Source organism: Nomia melanderi, chromosome 10 (genome assembly GCF_051020985.1).
Source record: "Nomia melanderi isolate GNS246 chromosome 10, iyNomMela1, whole genome shotgun sequence".
Classification (NCBI taxonomy): domain Eukaryota; kingdom Metazoa; phylum Arthropoda; class Insecta; order Hymenoptera; family Halictidae; genus Nomia; species Nomia melanderi.
The window spans coordinates 10141366-10161899 of NC_135008.1; the positions used below are offsets into that span (position 1 = coordinate 10141366).

Below are 20534 nucleotides of genomic sequence, written 5' to 3' on the forward strand. Positions count from 1 at the left end.
ATTAATAAATTAATTTTATTTATTTAATGCATAATTAATATTTTAAAAGAATTTACCTCCTTACTATACGTAGATCATTTGAACTTGGATCACGTTATATATATCAAATCGATCGTCGTTTAAAACATTTGATTAGCACAATATCGGACATATAACTTCTGCTAGATTTTCATTAAAAACAAAATGAAATCTAGTATTGTCATATTAAATTATTGTTCACAAATTACTTTTCATTTTGGTTATTATCAATGCTTCTTATTATTTTCTACTTTCGAATATTTAATACCAATTGTTTCGCTTATAAGAACGCACGTATAGGACTGCAAAGGGTGAACAAAAAATAATCGCAATTCAGTCTCATATAATTTTATGTCATACTTTAAACGTATTAAGGATTTCTGCAAATTTATTACACACATACGTTAATATTACATAACGATTATAGTAACAATCCATTAGATAATAATTTGTATAATTTTTCATATTGAAATTACTCAAATCTAATAACTAAAATATATAAATTTATTGTAAGTCTGTACGTAATATTTGTTTTAGCACTTAATTTTAGTTGAGAGTTATTATTGTTTAAAAAGATTTCAAGTATAACAGTATACATGTACAAATACATAAACCTAATTTATATCGCATTGTTAGTTACTCTTATCTGTAGTTAGATATGTACTAAGCTAATGTGTCTTCTTATTTAAGGTTTTTTCATAGAATGAAACGTAATGGCAATTAAAAACGTTACTTATGATACACATATCTACACAGAATTCCACACAGAACACATGAAACTTAACATAAGCATAAATGTCAAATATCAATTCATAATTGACATTTCTAAACAGAGAAACTTCAGTTATATTAGTTTAGCTTTTTTGTATATAATACAAGGTGACTATGTACATAAACCAAGAGCATGTTTAAACATGAATAGTATTTATAAAGATTGATAATAAATATCAAAAATATTTTTATCGGCCTAATAATTAAGAATACAGCAATATATTTTTCGCGGATTTTCCAGAAATTTTTCGTAATATGTAATAAATAAAATTATGCAACGAAATGTTCGTATAATGAAAGTGCAAGTAAGGCTGAGCATTCATTCAATTTTAAATTTACATCCCAACGAATGATCTTACTAGTACTTTAGTACTACAACATTATAATCTTACTCACACTTGTGTGTACAGAAGTAAAAATAGCAAATATTTTACTTGTAACGAAGCTACATTTGAATTTATAGTAATTAAAATTATTTTTGATTAATTATACTTTTCATTGAAATTATCATGGTGTTTCTACTATAATCACAGGTAGAATATAAGAATCTCTTATATCTCAACTGTATTAGATGTCAACAAGTAATCCATAATTTTTTAGCAAATTCAATGATCGCTTTTAAGTAAACGAAATCTATGTTATTTCAATGATATTGTCCTTGTCCTCCAAATACCACCCTCTATTTTTAAAATAAAACAGAAACAATAGATTACTTATTGGTAGATCTAATGTAATGACAGCAATTATCAATTACAGAGTGTGCAAGTTCTTTAATACTCTCATATGGTCTTGGATCGGATATTACAGTATTTAATTTTTCAATACCTCCTTCTTCTATAACCAGTGTACAATATTTATGAGCTGTTGAAAAAAAAGTTATAGTTTTAGTAAAAATTGCTTGAAGTATATTTCTGTTTAGATATAATCTTAAACTATCATTAAATAATTTTGTAATCGAATGAAATTTAATTTTATATACTTACGATAAACAGTTGTGAGATTAGCAAGTGCCCACACTGCCCAATGCTGGCATTGTGGTGTATGATATACATCCAACAAACGCAATAAAGGTAAAAATGAGCGATAATTGATATTACGCCCTGTGCGTATATCCCATTGCTGAATAGCTTCGACCATATGTTCTAGAACTTCATCCCGACTTGGTCTTGTAACTGTCCATGCTTTGACGCCATCGGATGCTATGTGAGCCAATATACCAGCAGCATTGTAAGGTATCTAAAAACAGAAGGCATGTATTAAATATTACACATATATATTGTTATTGAAATCTAATCCAATGAAAATACCTCGATGCCTTCACTGTCAGAATGTAATAGATTTGCAAAGAAGCTAATGTTCTGCTGCTGTGCTAGGTGTACTCGCAAATGTTGAACCTCAGCTACGTTTCCCAATAGTCCCATCATATTCTTCAGTAATTCTTCTCGGTTGCGGTATTTCTGTGCAAACTTTATTTGTCAAAATTTAGTATTATTTAAAATCATAATTTTATATAAACATGAAAACTAGCAAGTAGCACCTTGACACATTCGTGGAAGAACTTCATGCCATTTTCATAAAAGAATCGTTCACAGTTTATTGGGGTCTCGTCAGTCATGTTCCACATAGTTGACCATGCTACTTCCAAAACATCATCGAATATATTAAATTTAATTCTATACTCGATCAATTCAAGCATCGTTTTGATGCAACCAAGATTTCCTAGTAAACGTTTCTCTCTGCCTGTTACTTGACACGCTAAACTGTTTAAAAGAAATATTCCAATACGTTGAACGTAACCTTCTTGCTGTGCATGTTTGGCTGAATGTAAAAGCAGTTTCACCAGTGTTTCATAATTCGACATCTTTCAAAGCATAATATGAAAAAAAATATATTTTTAGTTTTTAGGAAACTATGAATATAAAAATTAGACATTATTCATTCAAATAATTTATACATACAACATCCTGTGGTATACGAAATTGACTTAACGTCAGACAACCATTACGCATCATAGTTTCTTCATCTTTATAAGTGTTCATTGCAGCAAGCAGAATACGAACAATTCTTTCCTTCAATCTTGGTTCAATTTCATTTTTTCTGTGTACAATGAAAATCTTCACGACATAAAACAATGTTGCACTATAAAAAAACATGTATTTTGTATTAATTTCTTGGAACTTACACTTTTAAGTATGCAAGTTATACTATAATTTGATTATAAAAATACCTTCCCGATATTTGTATATATTTTTCTTCTAGATGTTTTTCCATGGCATCTAATATTACGCAAAGACCTTGATCCATTCTACGACAATTTTCATACCGATATACATGATAAAGATCATTCAGCACTTTTAATAATAAACCAGGTTTATTATTCATGCAAACATTGGCTGCTACCAGTATTTGATCTTCATTTGCATCCCCTGCAATCTGATATAAAAAAATATAATTATTTAATACCTTGTGATCAAGGCAGCAAGTACAAACACTATGTAATACTGTTTATCGTCATTTACCAATTTCGCTGGTATATTTTGACGTCTACATGCTCCATTCTCTGTTGCATAGAGCCCTAAGAACTGTAATGGTCTGTTTACTCTAGAAGCAAGACCTGGTATATCGCAAAGCTCATTATTGCTTGTGTCATCAACTTCGAAGCAGGAAGAGTTTTTCAATGCTTTTTCTTCATAATCTTTTTTATGTACTCCTGCTAAGTTTGTACCACTAATATCCAAAGAAGTTAATTGTGGCAAACTATATACTATATACTCTAGAGTAATGGGATTATCAAATTTTCCATATGTAGGGTTCCATTGGGAAATATCTAAGTGCCTAGTTGTAATATATTAGAATGTCAGTATTAGATATTCAATTTCAAATGTTACATTTTATATTGTACTACTATAAAAATAAATAAAATGTTATTAAATACCTTAAATTTGTTAAACAACCAATGCTTTCAATGAAAGCTTTCGTTTGCCTATTAATTCTGACATTATATAAAATTAAAGATCTTAAGTTAGGGAATAAGCTACAAAACTCAAAACTGTCTATAATATTATTAGATAGATCTAAATGTGTTAAGTTGGGCATTCCAGCCAAAAGCGAAGCATGCCTTGGCATACGAGTTTCCACAAATTGTAAAGCCAGACTTCTTAGATTCGGTATCTTAAACACGTATCCTCGTTTCTGATATTCTAATGATGAAAAAATTTGTTTATATTAATTTCATATATTTTGAAGTTTACCTTAGTTTTTCTCAGTCATTAATATAAATAAGTTATAAAACATAATAAGATAAAAGTATATGAAATTTATAAAACAGACAATGATTTAAATCATTTTACAACATCACAGGTAAAAAAGTATAATATTAATTTTAACGTATACAATGTACAATTTAATATTAAAAGATATTTGTAGATTAGATTTATACTCGATTTAAACTACTTTCAGCTGTTTAACTATGACAGTTACCAAGAAAATAGTGAGCCGCAGGCTTACCAAAAAAATTTGGAATAATAAGATGTAAATATATTCCACGGTACGTTAAACTTTGCAAATTCTCTGCATTATCGTTTATGTATTCTATAATACGCTCTGTTACACGAGGGCAGTCTACGAGTTCCAATTCAACAAGCTTATGAGAAGCTAAAATCTGTGCCGAGTGGTCAGTCATATTAGATCCTACAACTTTGACACATTTCAGTTTAGTTCTTGATGTATCCCGAAATATGTTAAAAAATTCATCATGAAATTCCACAGTTTCGTTTCGTAGAACATATTCGACCAGTTTGTTACATATTTCGCTTGGCAAGATTAGTCCTTTTCTGAGAGTTCGTAAAGCGTCTTCATTTTCTCCTTCCTCTTTTACCGAAATAATATCCAAATTCTTACAGATCACTTTGAAACAAAGTTCCGTTAGAGTTTCCGAACCAACAAATTCATCTAAACGGGAGAAGTCATCTATATCCGCCATTCTGTACGGAAATTTACAAAAATTGCGTAAAAAGGTTCATAAGAGGATACTAGCAACAATTATGCAATTTCAACTGTCAAAACGCATCAGCTGAGCCCTCAGCACTCAAAATCGCTACGGCAAAGTGTCTTTTTTATTTACATCTTCCTTCCTTTGTTGTCGAATAACAAAATCGATATACGTTTAATTGGTATGATGACGAATCACTCACTAAATAAGTTCAAAATAAACGTATGTAAGTAGTTACGCTTCTAGACGGTCACGAAATTCATCCGACACGAATTGGTGCGCAACTATATATGTATCCGTACTTGGAATTTTGACATTTCACTTGACTAACGTAGTGACGTTGTTCCTGAATACCCGACTGCATGTAGCGTGTAGAATGCAACAGCTATTATCATTGTCCTATAATTTGCCGATGAACCTGTTTTGTAGAGAGTTCTAAATTATGAATCAAGTGACACTACTTTTAACCCGTTAATAAGCTGGTATTGTCTCCAAAAATAAACTTCACGTTTTTGAAAACGTTTATTTAGGTATTCTAAGAGAGTCCTTTATTTTTAGTGAGAAAAATTAAGAATCTAACGACAACACTGTGCTGTTTTTCAATATTAGAACAATGATATTCTGCATAACTAACAGTCAAAATATATAACTGTTCTCTCTGCAATTTAAGTGTCGCCAGCTGTTATGAAAGCTTTCTCTTATCACGTGATACTCAATGATATAGTACACATATAGTGTAATAGATACATACATACATCATACATACATACATACATACATATGTAGTATTTATATCTCGTCATTTTTACAAAACCATAATAATTATTTAATGTTTTTTTCTCTTGGTGTTACTTTATTCGATAAATTATCTTATAATGATAAGATTAATGTTTATCTATTGTACAGTTTTTATTTAATGTTAGAATTTTAATAACATATTAAAGAACACATAATAGTCTTTAACACAGACTTAAGATCCGTAAAAGTTGTAAAATTGAAATTGACTAGTACTTTATTGTTATCATCAGATGGCACGACGTTTCTCATACGAACTTCCATGTAATGGAATTTAAATGTATGAAAATCATTTTATTTCTGCATTGTTAGTGGAATTTATCAGTATAGTTAAGAAATCTAATAATCCCTATCGTCGATTGTATTTTACTAATCTATTAATTTTGTGTTCACTGCTTATTTATAAAAATCGAAAACTATTACCTGGGAACATTAGCTCTTTGTAAAGCTCTACATTCTAGATAGTAATTTAAACAATGTTTTATTAGTAATTTGAATGTATATCTATCTATATTCTCACAGTTACCACGCATTATGAAAGCAAATTGATGAATCATAAGAGAAATATATTGTAATAAAAATATCGAACTCGGATATCATTTCAAAATATTTTATTTATTTTTCAATTGTAAAAATGTTGTTCATCGTACTTATCTTTATTTTATAAAATAATATTAATCAATAACTTCACAATTGACAAATACTAAGAATTTTGACGATACAATACAGTGGAAGGCAAACAATAAAATAGTTTATTTTAAAGCGTCTCAAAACTTACACATCAATATAAATGTTTTAAATATAATACTTACAAAATCTTAAAATGCTTTAAATTTATTTTATTTCTAAGTAAAAAAGATTCAATTTAAGTACTATGTATACTAGATTAAGAGATTACAATTTAAGATCCACAAGATATGCAATTATCTCCATTTTCGCGGGAACACACAAGCATAGCATCCATTTCTTCGTTACTTTGAATATTTATCCATTCATTTGTTTGTACAGAAGTAGATTCATCTTCATTTTCTTTTACAGAATTAATTGACTGGTTAAGCGACGTAATGCTGGTATTTTGCAATTTTGATTTGTCAACTGTAAATTGAAGTGCATTTGCTGCCGGTTTTGTTCGTAAATAGTACATACCGGTCTTTAATCCCTGTAAATAGAACGACATAATATGAACAGAACTCAAATCAATCGATATTTAACATTCAGGTTGACATTTTTGGATTCTTGTATATCTCTATCAGCTTACCATTTGCCATCCATAAAAGTGCATCGAAGTTAACTTTTCAGTCGTTGGTTTAGCTATATGAACATTCAATGACTGTGACTGATCTATGAAAGCACCGCGATCAGCTGCCATTTTTAAGATTACTTTTTGTGGTATTTCCCAAACGGTTTTATAAAGCATTTTCATATCTTCTGGTATACGTTCTATACCCTATTTGATACGAATAACATTATTATATAACTTGTAAAAATAAATGTGATATGATAGCAGATAGCAATATAATAATAGAATTTGAAGGTATTAACCTGAATAGAACCATTATTTGCTATAATTTCATTTTTCATGCCTTCATCCCAGAGATTTCTTTCAGTTAAATCTCGTAATAAATGAGGGTTCACGACTTGAAATTCTCCAGACAGTACTCGCCTTGTATAGATATTACTAGTATAAGGTTCAACCGATTCATTATTTCCTAAAATTTGTGCCGTAGAAGCTGTTGGCATGGGTGCAATTAATAAAGAATTTCTAACTCCATGTTTCGCAATTTTTTCTTTCAATGTACTCCAATTCCATAAATTAGTAGGTGTAACATTCCACATATCATACTGCAGAATCTGAAAAATTTATTGCTATTTTTTTCAATGTTCTTTTCTGTTTGTTGGATTATACTTTATAATCATATTAAACCAATTAGATTTAATTTTATAAACTTGATAAAATACTTACTCCTTTACTAACTGGACTACCTTCATACGTTTCGTATGTACCCTTTTCCATAGCAAGCTCACAACTTGCTTCTAAAGCACCATAATATAATGTTTCAAATATCTGAATATTAAGTTTTTGGGCTTCTTCACTTTCAAATGGATACTGCATTAAAAGGAATGCATCAGCAAGTCCTTGTACTCCAATACCTGAAACGTAACATTAAAATAAGTATCGTTGAACAATTTAATATATTTTTCTTTTATATTTATATGTAACAAACAAAAGAAAAAGAACATACCAATAGGCCTATGCCTCATATTAGACGTCTTTGCTTCTGGAATTGGGTAATAATTGATATCAATTACGTTATCTAGATTACGAGTGACTATTTTGGTTACGTTTCGGAGTTTCTCAAAATCAAAAGATTTAGTAGCAGAATTCACAAACATATTGACAGCAATCGAAGCTAAATTGCATACTGCAACTTCACTTGGACTAGAATATTGTACAACTTCTGTGCACAAGTTGCTGCACTTGATCGTTCCTACATTTTGTTGATTTGATTTTCGATTGCAGTGATCCTTGTACAACATATAAGGAGTTCCCGTTTCTACTTGTGCCACAAGAATAGCAGTCCATAAATCTCTTGCCGGAATTTGACGTTTATATCTTTTTTCAGATTCGTACCTAAAAAAGGATACTTCAATAAGATTAAGATGTATTAGGTTGTAACATACATTTGTTTGGTTGTATTCAACAATTTTGTTATTATTAGTTTTATATTGACTGTACCGTGTATAAAGTGCTTCAAATTCATCTCCCCATACATCAGCCAAACCAGGAGATTCGTGAGGGCACATTAAAGTCCAAACTCCATTTTCGAGTGTTCTTTTCATGAAGAGGTCAGGAATCCATAAGGCATAAAATAATTCCCTTGCTCTGTTTTCTTCTTTGCCTATGAAATGTTCAATAAAATATAATATAAGAATGCGAAGATTGTATTTAGTATTAAATGAATTAACCAATAATGTACCTGTGTTCTTCTTGAGATGCAAGAATTCAAAAATGTCTGCATGCCATGGTTCTAAGTATATGGCAAATGCTCCTGGTCTTTTATTTCCACCTTGATCTACATATCGAGCCGTATTATTGAATACCCTGATCATTGGAATTAAACCATTGGATATGCCAAGTGTACCAGCTATTGGAGTTCCCTTTGCTCTAATGCAATGGACATTGAGACCAATACCACCAGCTGCTTTACTAATAAGCGCACATCTTTTTAATGTATCATAAATTCCTTCTATGCTGTCTTCTGTCATTGTCAGAAGGAAACAACTAAAAAATTCATTGACTTATAATAATGAAATCAAATTATGCTGAAATATATTTTATATTATAATATATTATACATTTACCTCGACATTTGCTGTTTGACAGTACATGCAGAGAATAATGTTGGTGATGCATGTGTGAAATAACGTTCCGATAAAAAGTTATAAGTTTCTATAGCTTTTTCAATATCCTCACCATGGATTGCGACTGAAACTCTCATTAACATATGTTGTGGTCTTTCAACAACTTTTCCATGGATTTTCAGTAAGTAACTTCTTTCAAGAGTTTTAAAACCAAAATAATTGTAATTAAAATCTCTGTCATAAATTATTGATGAATTCAATTTGTTTGCATTATTTTTTACAATATTATAGTATTTTTCATGGATAACAGGTCTGTGCTCATTTGAATACTGCTCCCTTACATTATATAAATCATGTATTACCTCTATAAATAAAATAAAACAACACTGAAACCAGCTTAGAATAATGATTAGTTTATGATGTAAATTAAATTAAGTACCACTGAAACTTTTTTTTGTTTCCTTATGTAAATTAGATACTGCAATTCTTGCGGCTAATATAGCATAATCTGGGTGTTTGGTAGTCATAGTAGCAGCAGTTTCAGCTGCAAGATTATCTAATTCAACCGTACTAACCCCTGAATATAATCCACTAATAACGCGAAAAGTAATTGCAGACTGTAAAAATAATTAAACAAAAATTTTATAAAATATTAACATGCACTGATTTTAAGTCAATAACGTATGCAAAAACAAGTGCATCATTGATATATAACTTCTTTCTGAAATTAACAATGACTGATAAACAGTTAATTATTAAACTTACAGGGTCCACATAATCCATGTCTAGGTTGTAACATAATTTTTGAATTCTAGACGTTATTTTGTCAAAATGAACATCCTCTTTATGTCCATCTAAAAAAAATAATTAATTTCATGTCACAAAAACTTGTATTGGTGATGAAATAAATTTAATTTTATAAAATAGCAACGCAATTCTTAGGTTCATAATTTAAATACATTTAATAATATTGAACATTTTTTTGTCTTATGTAGCAATTAAATAATTACATTTTTTCTAAATTGACTAGAAATGATTTTTTATTTATCTTAGTTATGCGTACTTTCAATAAGTCATAACTGAATTCTCAAAATCGAAGCATGTTCACATTTGCATTTGAACTTATTTATATTACTACCTACTACATTAATGGATTGTACCATATATCACTTACCACGCTTTATTACAAACATTTTCCCCTTTCCAACCATTTTTGTATGAAGATAAAGTATTCTTTTAGCAATAAATACTTTTAAATATCCTTTGTACTCGCAGAAGTGTTCCACCAGTTTATGTCGTTAGTCGGTTTTGGCGCGAAGAGGAAGTATCTAATACGGCAGATGCAGTATATGCATAGACCAAATAGACACATATATAGATAGGTGCTGCAGCTTACGAGACTCGGTGTTACATGTTCTGGATTATCGACTGTGTAAAAAATCAGAGGTTTTCTCTGCCCTCTACGCTTAGAGCACGATCAATAGGAAAACTACATCGGACAAAATGATCGAAGCTGACCAAGTATAATGAATTTTTCATTTTTTATAAAAACTAGATCATTGAAATCTGTTCATTTGCTATGTTGTGGTAATTGTTTATCTGATTATTTTATATTATGTCTATAATTACAAGCGAACAATATTTAAATTATTCACCTTTTTGTTTAACTGTGTTTGAATTTTTGTCAATCGTTGTTCTGCATTATTTTATTGCTGAAACGTCACGTTGCGACGTTCAATCCAAAGAATACAGAATTTCTGATATCGGCAGTTCTGTACTGATTTTCATTTAAAATTCACATATTTTTTATTCTCATTTCTATCACTTATAGCGTCGCCATGTAAAACCAACGTTAGTCGATATGACAGAACGTGACTTGAAAATGGTAAGGGGTACTAGTACCCCCGAGAACGTATGACAAAATTTTACATTAGTTGTTATGTCTCTTCATATACCGTATCTATGGTAGTACATCACTATATATGGTCACGTGACGGTGACACTTATATCGTTAGTAGTTTGAATTCAAACTGCTATACAGCATTTGTCTTCCCCTGATAAATATGTACCATACTTAGAATTGTATAAATTTAAAAAAATTTGGCGAGATGCTATAAATGTTATAAACCATTGAATCTGTTATAATTTGAATTTTATTATATATACATATTTATAAAGTAATTGTTTTTCCATATAATATTTTAACAAGTAAAAGATAAACTTGATCGATAAAAGAACAATAATTTGATAATCCGCGACTACAATAAATATTCCACTCAAAACTTTGTTTGGTATCTTTTTCTCTTTACAGGCGCCCTCGTAGACTAGTCCAAACAATTTCGAATGAAAAGGCTACAATATTTTTGCAACATAATTACTTTTTTATTCTCCGAATAACGTATGTCATCAACCATAAAATACAGATATAACAGTCAGTGTCCTTGCGTGTGCGGTCAGTGTCAATACAGCCACAATTTAACGATATCATGATACTTCTTTCCACAGTCTCAGTTATTAGTTATAAGCAACCCGGATGCAGTGATTTTAATAAAGAAAAAAGTATTTCATTACCTACTTCTAAAATAGTATCACCAAAATCCATCCTACCGAAATTTCGTAAGAGAACAGACATTGCAAAGAACGAATTGAAATGGCATTGTAATCTTTAATGTTACCAAAGAATTATCCCTAAACAATATCTAGTACTGTATAGAATTCATTCAGTGGATCTAATTTGGGAATATCTCAACAGCGGATATATACAAATGAAATGTTTCCTGTTCGCAGTCATTGGTGTAGCATAATCGGTTGGTTATTAGTGGTCTTGGGGCCCTCTTATCATTCACATAGAGTGACACTATGGCACTAATTTGTTGAATGAAACGATAGGTGTGTTGGTGCCTTGGGGGACTGAACAGTATTGTGGGGTAGATCTGTAGGGTACAGCAGAAATCTCGACGCCTGCTGTTCGCGAGCACGATCCGTGAGCGTTACGACGCAGGTCGACACACGCAACACACGTTCCGTAACTCTAAATTCGTTTGTTTTTTTTTTTTTTTAATTCTCTTCTTACGCACGACGGTCCATCGGTTATCATATCGGTACAAGTATTATCGGTCCAGTGGAAAACCTCTCGTAAGATTGTGCACGTACGTACATTGCTCGAAAAGCATGGCGAAAGAATGGCCACCTCTTTTCATCCGCGGGCAAGATCTCGATAATGAAGTGTCAGTTGCTAATTAATCAGTGATTTGTATTACGAGTCTGTGCGGGATCTAATTGTTACGTTGAATGCTTTTTGAGTTCACTGTTTTTGGCATCGATCGAAGAGCAAATCGATGCTCGGTCTTCCCAGGAATGAGGATGAAATCTTTTCTATGTTTTCTTCATCTTTTATTCATGTGTTAATAAGCTGCGCATTATGTTTAGTCTGAAAAGTATCTTGTTGCTATTTGCCACGTCGATTTGAAAGATTACATAACGACTCGTTCAATTATATTTACGATTGTATAAAGGTTCGAATTGATAGGAACATTAATTGAATGTGTTCTAAATATTATTTATCTTTATTGGTGCAAGTCGGTTACAATCCAATTGCTCTTATCGTACAATTGAAGCGTAGCAAGTTGTAAATTGTTCCGTTCTAGAGAATTTGACGGTGGTTCGAAAGTTTTGTTCGACAGGTGAAACATGGTCGATTTTTCTGTCCTTCGCGAACAGTGGCGGCGATCACTTAACCGAGCTCAACAGATTGAGCACTTAAGGTGGAACGACAGAGCTACGGATGAATAATTTTCTCCTATCCATCTAGCGAATTGAAAATTTAAATCGGCGTGACGCGATCGTGACGAGGTGCGCGCCTATCGTGGTTCGTTGCTCCACGTGACGATATCCAATGGCATCGTTTCTTTTATCGATGGTTAATTTAACCCTTCGCGGTCGTATATATTTTATACAAGAGTGACGTGCTGGTCAGAATTAATTTCTATGGACAGGTGTAACATAATGCAAGACTAAAACTTTAGATAAATTTGATACAATAATATAGGTTTTCATACTTTTCTTAAATTATTATGTTATTAATTGTATTAGGTTTTATAGCGCTTCGTTAGGTGGTATCTTTTGAAACATTCATCAATATCAAGTCCTGACTTTCGATAGCCTGTATTAGGAAAATGAACGGTTTGGTGTCTTCTTACTTTGGTTTTTCAGTTTGAATATATGTTTTTTAACAATACTGTCTGAACGAATTACAGCGCAAACGAAGTTAAAAGAATAATATTTTATTTTACAGTGTTTTTCCAGAAAATGTGGACGTTTATTCTTTCCCTTGGCGTTATTGGTTTGTGGTTTAGGTCTTTTAAAATAGATAGTCGACAATTGGACAATTATTGGCAAGGGGAAAAGAAATACACTTGAAATCGTAGTGGGTCTTTAGGGTATTTGCTGATCTTTGCTGTCCGCGGTTGACCGGTAACAATGTTAAATGTTTTGTAACTATATCATCTGCAAGGATCGTTCAGAAGGACAAAATTCGTTGCTTTATCATAGGTAGATTCTCCAATTCCTAAAATTTCAATCTTGATCGTTAACAGCGATAATTTTCCCTCTACCCAGACAGTGAAAACAGAAACGAAAAGAAAGGCAAAAGTTGAAAAACTGATTAATTGGACAATATAAGAATCGATGTAAAATTAAATGAACAAAAGAAAATACCTAATTTCAAATCAAATTTTAAAACCGGTCATCTGATCCGGCATGGTACATTTAGTGTTGAAATACAACAATATAAATCCGTGTATTTTGAAAACGTGATAACTTGACGTGATAGGCGATCAGAATTGTTCTTTGTCACGGTGACAGCAGACACACGACCGGAATAGTAAAAGAGCTTTGGTGGCTAACAATAAAAGCAGATATACGACCGCAAAGGGTTAAAATAGGACGAGGTTGCCCGATGGGAACAACGTTTGACAAACGTGATTCCCGGAAGTGGCTCGTTGTCTATCATCCATCATCATCAAGACCCTTGCGCTGAAGTGTCTCACGTAACGATGATGACCGCCTGGACATGTAAAGTTCTTCAATAATGATCGCGTCATCTTTCACCTATTGCTTGTTACGAACTCATCGTTGCATCGTAACACTTTTTCTGACCCAATTTAATCTCCCTACCGTCGAGAGACAATTGAATAATTCGGGTTCAAACTCATTAGAATGGCATAGCAGTGCCGATGATCTCCCAGGTGGTCTTCCCGCAAAGGAAACTATTTCGTTTGCAGATTCAATCGAGGCCGAATAGAATAATGTGAATCTAATCGAACTTGCGTTTCCGATAAAAAGATAATGTCTTCGAGCGGATCAGCCAAAACGTCCAAGGTAGATAGGTCCACAAGTCCTCTGCCGTGCAAATCCGTGAACCCCGTCCAGGAATTGAAAGCTTTGTTCGCTGAACCGCCATTGAAAAGCACGAATGGCGGCAAGGAACAGGATTTTCGTTTCGAGGCAATACAGTGCTTGCAATCAACCGTCCACAAGGAACCTAAAACGTTGCCAGACAGAGGGATTTGGAGTAGCAAGGTGAACTCCAGCGTGTAAACTCCACGGATAGATGAATAACTTGGACAGAAACAGTCATCGGTATCTTCTTCTAGGTCGAGTTTATCCTGTCGGTAGTAGGATTGGCGATAGGTTTAGGAAATCTATGGCGATTTCCTTATCTCTGCTACAAAAATGGCGGCGGCGCCTTCATGGTTCCTTACTTCATTGCACTCGCGCTCGCCGGAGTGCCTATGTTTTTAATGGAATTATCTTTGGGACAAATGATGACCATCGGCGGATTGGGTGTTTTCAAGATAGCTCCACTTTTCAAAGGTTTGGATTCTTAGTGGATTATCGAGTTAACGGAGTAGCGTATAATCCGCTCATCGTTTAAACACAGGTACCGGATACGCCACCTGCGTGATCTCCTTTTGGATGAACATATATTACATCATTATCTTGGCGTGGGCACTATTTTACCTGTTACTGTCGTTACGAATCGGTATGGAAACTCTCTTAATTCAATACGGCACGATGGATTACTAGTTACAACTAGTAATACCTTTCTTTCCTCTTTGTCTTAGAAATAAGACTCGCAGCGCCCAACGATCCAATGATTAATTTATTTTTTATTTATTAAGAAAGATAAACTGATCCTGTAGATTTGCCATGGAGAACATGCAACAATTCGTGGAATACACGGTTCTGTTTCACCCCTACAGAACGTGCAGAAACAGTGTGTTGGCCTGATGACAACGACACCATATGCGCCACTTCGATTGGCAACTTAAGTCACACCTTAATGAAGGACCCGGTCAAGGAATTTTGGGAGTAAGTTAATAAAAGGAATGTTACGGTCTGAATTTTTAATAGAAATAACACTGGGCTGGTTTGCTTTTTTATCGGAAAGGAGACGCACCCTTCAAATTTCTGATGGCGTAGAGAATATTGGCTCTATAAGATGGGAACTAGCGGGTACATTAGCCATTGTTTGGATCATGTGCTACTTTTGCATTTGGAAAGGCGTAAAATGGACTGGAAAAGTATACCAAATGAAATCATATGTTACTAAAAAGTTAACTGTGTACACTATTAATCGGAAATGCTATTTAGGTCGTTTATTTTACATCGCTGTTCCCGTATGCTTTGCTAGCGGTACTGTTAGTGAGAGGATTAACGTTACCGGGTGCAATGGAAGGTTTGAGATATTATGCAACGCCGAATCTCTCAAAATTGAGCGATCCAGAGGTATTGAAGCATCAATTGTTCCTAATTTATTTTGTATCATACTCTCGTCATGTAACGCAATTAAACGTTTGTAGGTGTGGATAGATGCGGTGACGCAAATATTTTTCTCTTACGCGTTGGGTCTTGGTGCGTTAGCAGCACTAGGAAGTTACAATAAGTTTAATAATAATGTTTACAAGTATGTTTTTTTAAATTACTCTTGTAATCATTTTATTATACATTTTCAAAAATAAATAATTAGTTGCTATAAAAACGAATAAACCGATTACTGATGTAGAATTTATTTGCAATGGGAAACACTGAATAATTTTATGGGTCTTTATTATTTCAGGGATGCACTAATTGTTTGTACAGTGAATTGCTGTACGAGTATGCTCAGTGGTGTTGTTATCTTTTCCGTGGTCGGTTTCATGGCTTACGAACAACAAAAACCTGTTGCGGATGTAGCTGCGTCTGGTAATTGTTTTATTCTCAATTAAGTAATAGTGTTCCCTGTATTTCAACTTTGATTTTTCTGTTTCTGTGATTACATTGACAACAGGTCCAGGGCTGGCTTTCCTGGTTTACCCTTCAGCAGTTTTAGAATTACCAGGGTCTTCCTTGTGGTCCTGCTTGTTCTTTTTTATGCTTATACTTATCGGTTTAGATAGCCAGGTAATTAAGAATACTTTGACACAATTGTCATCAACGATTACGACCAATTACTGTGTTTTATAGTTTTGTACAATGGAAGGCTTTATAACAGCCGCGGTAGACGAATGGCCGCATCTTCTGAGAAAACGAAAAGAACTGTTCATCGCGATTGTATGCCTCGTTTCGTATTTCATTGGCCTCAGCTGTGTTACCGAGGTAGGTATCTAACAAAACTTGTAAATCTCGAAATAAATCAAACGGTTACAATAATATATGTAATCCTAACATTCTCAGGGAGGAATGTATATATTTCAACTTTTGGATTCATACGCAGTAAGTGGATTTTGTCTTCTGTTCTTAATATTCTTCGAGTGTATATCAATTTCCTGGGCGTTTGGCGTGAATCGTTTTTACGATGGTATTCGAGATATGATCGGTTATTACCCTTGCGGCTGGTGGAAGATATGCTGGACGTTTACTACTCCTCTCATATGTGTGGTGAGATATTCTATTAAATGTACATTTGTTATTCTCGATATTGTGATGATAAAAGGAAATTTCACGATCAGGGTGTTTTCACGTTCAACATAATTAAGTTTGTCCCTGTAAAATATCTTACATACGAGTATCCATTGTGGAGTCACGTGTTAGGATGGCTTTGCGGCCTTTCATCGATGATGTGTATCCCAGGGTATATGATCTACATTTGGTGCACAACATCAGGAACTACCTCCGAGGTGTGAAATTGAAAAGATCGCGTTGCTCTGATGTTTCAACCCTGTGATCTTATGATTATTAATGGTGCATTTCAGAAATTTCGAAAATTAATAAGAATAGAAGACGATGTTGCCACTTTACGAAGAAAACTGAAACTAACCGAAGCTGCCGCTAGTAAGGGAGACCTCGAATTATAAGTGTTATTGTGCTTTTGTTCAATGACCATTAAAATGCATGAGTATTATTTCAATGTATGACTGTGGAGAAGCATAATTTCATATACTGAACAGTACCATATCGCATAATCATGTAATCATTTACCATAACGAATAAAAAGTGTTTGTATAAAATGAAATTCATCGACAACGACAAGGTACAAATTTATAGTAAAAGTAAGGAATTACTATTTTTACATCTAGTGTACAATTAAGATAAAATAAATAATTTTATTTTCTTGTAACTCACATACTGTCTGATTTTTCTAATCTGTACCACTGAAGTGTATCATATCTATAATACACAGCAAAGATCTTATCCAAAATATATATGAAATTACCCAACATCTATGCTTCAAACTAAGCATATGTTAATAATTCTGTAGGTTTGATACCGATTCGGCGCAACAACTAATCGATGGAGAAAAAAAATATATTCTCTACGAAAATTGTTGAAATTAATTAATATTTTTTTTCTGTTACATTTGTTAATGTAAACTAAGAAACTTTTTTCTAAATTTATTAAGTTACTTATATGCCAGAAAATAAATATTATTTAAGTAAATAAATAATCTTTGCGTATGATTGAGGACATATTTTTAAGCAAAAGTTTAATTTTGAGTACTTAGTGAAATATGTATAAACGAATTCGCAGATTCGATTCCCTGTCGAGAAGAATCTTATAATTTACAAAAACATGATTGTGTTTGACAACCATAATTAATTAAAATCGATAATCATTTTTAAAGAAATTAATTTAAAAAAATACATTTTAAATAAGATCCGCTATAAAAATAAAATAATGGCATCTCATTTATATTAATGAGTTATTTAAATTTGTAACTTGAAGACAGAAGAAATGAAGAAAAATTAATGTCTGAGCTTACAATAAATCACATATACATTCTCATATAAACATTTTGATTCAAATATTTAAACTTATTTTTCCCTATTTTGCATTTCCTTAATGCGTCCAATTAGTTGTTCTTTCCACTGATCTTCGGATATAGTATTTGCCCATTCAGGAATAGCTGTAGTTGGTAAAGTAAAAGATGCCATCATAGATTTCACTTGGTTGATCTTATCTGCATCCATGTCTATGTTTGATCGATTATGCGGTGATGACCAAACCTCAATTGTTTCAGATAAAGAATCCTATAAAAAATGTATGTGCAAAATTAATAAAAGAAATTTCCACAATTCAATTATTCTTTACATTTACACAACTACGTACATGACGTGATTCTAATGTCGGTAAGGGTACTGTTTGACTAGATTCACCATTATTAGATACCCATTCATCGTCCTTAAAAATATCAAATCAGTTATTTAGTATAAGAGTTTAACGTATACAAATTATAATTATAAATGAATAATTTACCTCATCATCAAATAACATTGTATCATTATCTACAGGTACTTGAGACAAGGGTTCATATCCTGACATTCCAACATCATCATCATCACTGTCCGATTCATTTATAGTTCTGACATCAAATTGTCCATTTGGTGCATTTAAAGATTCCTCAATTGGTTGTTGTGTTGGGTCAGGAGACATTGTGCATTACTTTTTTCTTAGTATTAATAGTGTTTCTTATTTCACTTCTAAATACAAATATGATATGTTCAGTATACAGTGGAAAAACCTTAACCTTGCTTTAGATCTTACAACATTTTTTCCATTAAAACTCATCAAATATTTTTTACATGAAACAATTAAAAGTTTAACTATGGTAGCAACCTACAGTATAAATATTTCGAGGCAACTAAATTAAAAGTATTAGAAAGTTGTGAAAAATACAATCGTTTGACAACTCACAGCTGATCGTTTCTGCACACAGCATAGGATACGATACAAACAACGTTATCCTACGGGATTTCTTACCAACGGTTCGGTGGAGTCACTACCATTTCTGTTCTGCGTTCTATATTACCGACGATTTATGATGTTCACGAATTTTTATCAAGAATAAATCATGTTCATACTTCATTCGTAATATATTTGAAAATGTAACAGAAGGATCTTCATTTCCGCAACCATAAAATTTGCAAAATAACAAGTACATTTAACGAATAAATAATGAAAAATATCCTAAAATGTTTAATAAATAAATACATAAACATGTCACTAAAAATGAATCTAATTACATATCTTTACACAATAATATCGGGGTTCATATTGTGCAAACAATAAAAAGAAATGCATTCCTATTAAAATAAAAACCCGTATAAAATATAAATGTCAATTTTCCATCAATTAAAGAATAACCGTTTTGGGAAAGGAGAGGATCGCGTCAAGCGCGAAGGGTACAAGCCAAGTAACGAGCTCACGTTATGATTTTTCTGTAATTTATAATTAATGGTAGAGTTTTCTCGTTTTACAGTAATCGAACAGTTATTAATAGTCTAATTAAATTTCGATTAATTTTTATACAAACAAAAAAAGGGTGAGTTACACTCAACGGCGTAGCACGAACCCCTGCCACCTCGTTTGCGCACGGAAAATAAAGGAGAAAAGAAAACAAAAAGAAATATCGCAAGTATCTGCGTTTCGTCGCCATTCGTTCCCCGTTTCACGTGTCCGCGTTCAGCATCTTGTTCCGATGACAGAGTTTCGCGTTTTTTCCGCTTCCGCGGCACGTCTTCTCGCTTCGCTTTCATATCCCGTTCCACCATTTTTCCCGTTCACGCTCTCAGTCATCCTCTCTCGCGCAACAGGCATCCTCAAACTAGTCCCGTTTTCTCATCCACACGTGCATTTCCCCGCAGAAAATCTCGCAGGGAAAAGATCACCGGAAGCGCGACCAAAAATCGCGATCGGGACGCGTTCGAAAACTCACTCATACGGTCACACAGGCGCGCACACTGTCTCTCGCATAAATAAAACAATTCTACGATAAACGCGGAGTGTACTGTTTCGTATGCACGAGACAAAAGAACCAAAAAAAGGAAAAAAAGTAGGAAAAAAAAGGAAACGCAACCGCAGTTGCAACCATGCACGCTGGGGGTTCACCATCTCAGCATCCGGTGCCCCCGTGTCCCCGTTCGCTCAACCGCTTTTCCTCAGTCTCGCGCATCTCGTACAATCGTTAACGTAAATTTCGTAATTTTTTGAACTTAGAAACAAAATAGAAATAAAAATAAAGACTGGTAACCACCGTGTCGCGTCGGGTCCGCGGCGCGAGCCTCCTCTCCGCGTAGTTCCGATCGAACGCAACCAGGAGGCGACCGATTTCGCCGGG

General features: G+C 33.0%; 4 protein-coding genes across 14 annotated transcripts; 1 reads left to right on the forward strand and 3 right to left on the reverse strand.

Annotated features, from left to right (window-relative positions):
* Window positions 1-369: 369 nt before the first annotated feature.
* On the reverse strand, window positions 370-5504 carry LOC116429691 (protein zer-1 homolog). Of its 2 annotated transcripts, none has more exons than XM_031982913.2 (10): window positions 5083-5504; window positions 4297-4772; window positions 3725-3989; window positions 3309-3624; window positions 3017-3222; window positions 2748-2928; window positions 2327-2650; window positions 2097-2246; window positions 1773-2025; window positions 370-1650 (listed from the first exon to the last, which is right to left on the reverse strand). In XM_031982913.2, the coding sequence occupies exons 1-10, from the start codon at window positions 5142-5144 to the stop codon at window positions 1499-1501; spliced, it is 2385 nt and encodes a 794-aa protein (XP_031838773.1). In that variant the 5' UTR covers window positions 5145-5504; the 3' UTR covers window positions 370-1498. The 2 variants fall into 2 exon arrangements, with proteins under 2 accessions (XP_031838773.1, XP_031838772.1); XM_031982912.2 differs by having other exon boundaries at window positions 2097-2255.
* Window positions 5505-6299: 795 nt separating this feature from the next.
* RnrL (Ribonucleoside diphosphate reductase large subunit) lies at window positions 6300-10286 on the reverse strand. The gene is made up of 11 exons (XM_031982911.2): window positions 10113-10286; window positions 9704-9792; window positions 9378-9555; window positions 8939-9302; window positions 8554-8858; window positions 8313-8475; window positions 7819-8207; window positions 7539-7726; window positions 7118-7426; window positions 6834-7022; window positions 6300-6734 (listed from the first exon to the last, which is right to left on the reverse strand). The coding sequence occupies exons 1-11, from the start codon at window positions 10147-10149 to the stop codon at window positions 6477-6479; spliced, it is 2469 nt and encodes an 822-aa protein (XP_031838771.1). The 5' UTR covers window positions 10150-10286; the 3' UTR covers window positions 6300-6476.
* A 1578-nt stretch (window positions 10287-11864) lies between these two features.
* Window positions 11865-17537, forward strand: Gat-1B (GABA neurotransmitter transporter-1B). Of its 9 annotated transcripts, none has more exons than XM_076371312.1 (14): window positions 11865-11939; window positions 14221-14518; window positions 14593-14812; window positions 14880-14981; window positions 15142-15310; window positions 15390-15522; window positions 15593-15727; window positions 15802-15905; window positions 16059-16183; window positions 16269-16381; window positions 16445-16576; window positions 16655-16858; window positions 16930-17097; window positions 17173-17537. In XM_076371312.1, the coding sequence occupies exons 2-14, from the start codon at window positions 14285-14287 to the stop codon at window positions 17272-17274; spliced, it is 1941 nt and encodes a 646-aa protein (XP_076227427.1). In that variant the 5' UTR covers window positions 11865-11939; window positions 14221-14284; the 3' UTR covers window positions 17275-17537. The 9 variants fall into 9 exon arrangements, with proteins under 9 accessions (XP_076227427.1, XP_076227425.1, XP_076227423.1 ...); XM_076371310.1 differs by having other exon boundaries at window positions 11922-12073; XM_076371308.1 differs by lacking the exon at window positions 11865-11939 and adding an exon at window positions 11949-12087.
* Window positions 17510-19257, reverse strand: LOC116429700 (male-enhanced antigen 1). 2 transcript variants are annotated; one of them, XM_031982938.2, is made up of 4 exons: window positions 19112-19257; window positions 18674-18897; window positions 18527-18598; window positions 17510-18447 (listed from the first exon to the last, which is right to left on the reverse strand). In XM_031982938.2, the coding sequence occupies exons 2-4, from the start codon at window positions 18848-18850 to the stop codon at window positions 18232-18234; spliced, it is 465 nt and encodes a 154-aa protein (XP_031838798.1). In that variant the 5' UTR covers window positions 18851-18897; window positions 19112-19257; the 3' UTR covers window positions 17510-18231. The 2 variants fall into 2 exon arrangements, with proteins under 2 accessions (XP_031838798.1, XP_031838799.1); XM_031982939.2 differs by having other exon boundaries at window positions 19038-19176.
* Between the last annotated feature and the right edge of the window lie 1277 nt (window positions 19258-20534).

Bases quoted from the DNA above. Each gene is read 5' to 3' on its own strand.
- LOC116429691 (XM_031982912.2), bottom strand. From the start codon at position 5,144: ATGCAGTCGGGTATTCAGGAACAACGTCACTACGTTAGTCAAGTGAAA. The intron at 3,223-3,308 runs GTAAATGACGAT...TTTTTATATCAG, and splicing joins AAAATATACCAGCGAAATTG to ATTGCAGGGGATGCAAATGA. The intron at 2,256-2,326 runs GTGCTACTTGCT...TGACAAATAAAG, and splicing joins TCTTCCACGAATGTGTCAAG to TTTGCACAGAAATACCGCAA.
- RnrL (XM_031982911.2), bottom strand. From the start codon at position 10,149: ATGGTTGGAAAGGGGAAAATGTTTGTAATAAAGCGTG. The intron at 9,303-9,377 runs GTACTTAATTTA...TTTTATTTATAG, and splicing joins AACAAAAAAAAGTTTCAGTG to AGGTAATACATGATTTATAT. The intron at 8,208-8,312 runs GTACAGTCAATA...ATCCTTTTTTAG, and splicing joins TTTGAAGCACTTTATACACG to GTACGAATCTGAAAAAAGAT.
- Gat-1B (XM_076371312.1), top strand. From the start codon at position 14,285: ATGTCTTCGAGCGGATCAGCCAAAACGTCCAAGGTAGATAGGTCCACA. The intron at 14,813-14,879 runs GTTTGGATTCTT...GTTTAAACACAG, and splicing joins GATAGCTCCACTTTTCAAAG to GTACCGGATACGCCACCTGC. The intron at 15,311-15,389 runs GTAAGTTAATAA...TTTATCGGAAAG, and splicing joins CCGGTCAAGGAATTTTGGGA to GAGACGCACCCTTCAAATTT.
- LOC116429700 (XM_031982938.2), bottom strand. From the start codon at position 18,850: ATGTCTCCTGACCCAACACAACAACCAATTGAGGAATCTTTAAATGCA. The intron at 18,599-18,673 runs GTAAATTATTCA...GATATTTTTAAG, and splicing joins CAATGTTATTTGATGATGAG to GACGATGAATGGGTATCTAA. The intron at 18,448-18,526 runs GTACGTAGTTGT...CATTTTTTATAG, and splicing joins CGACATTAGAATCACGTCAT to GATTCTTTATCTGAAACAAT.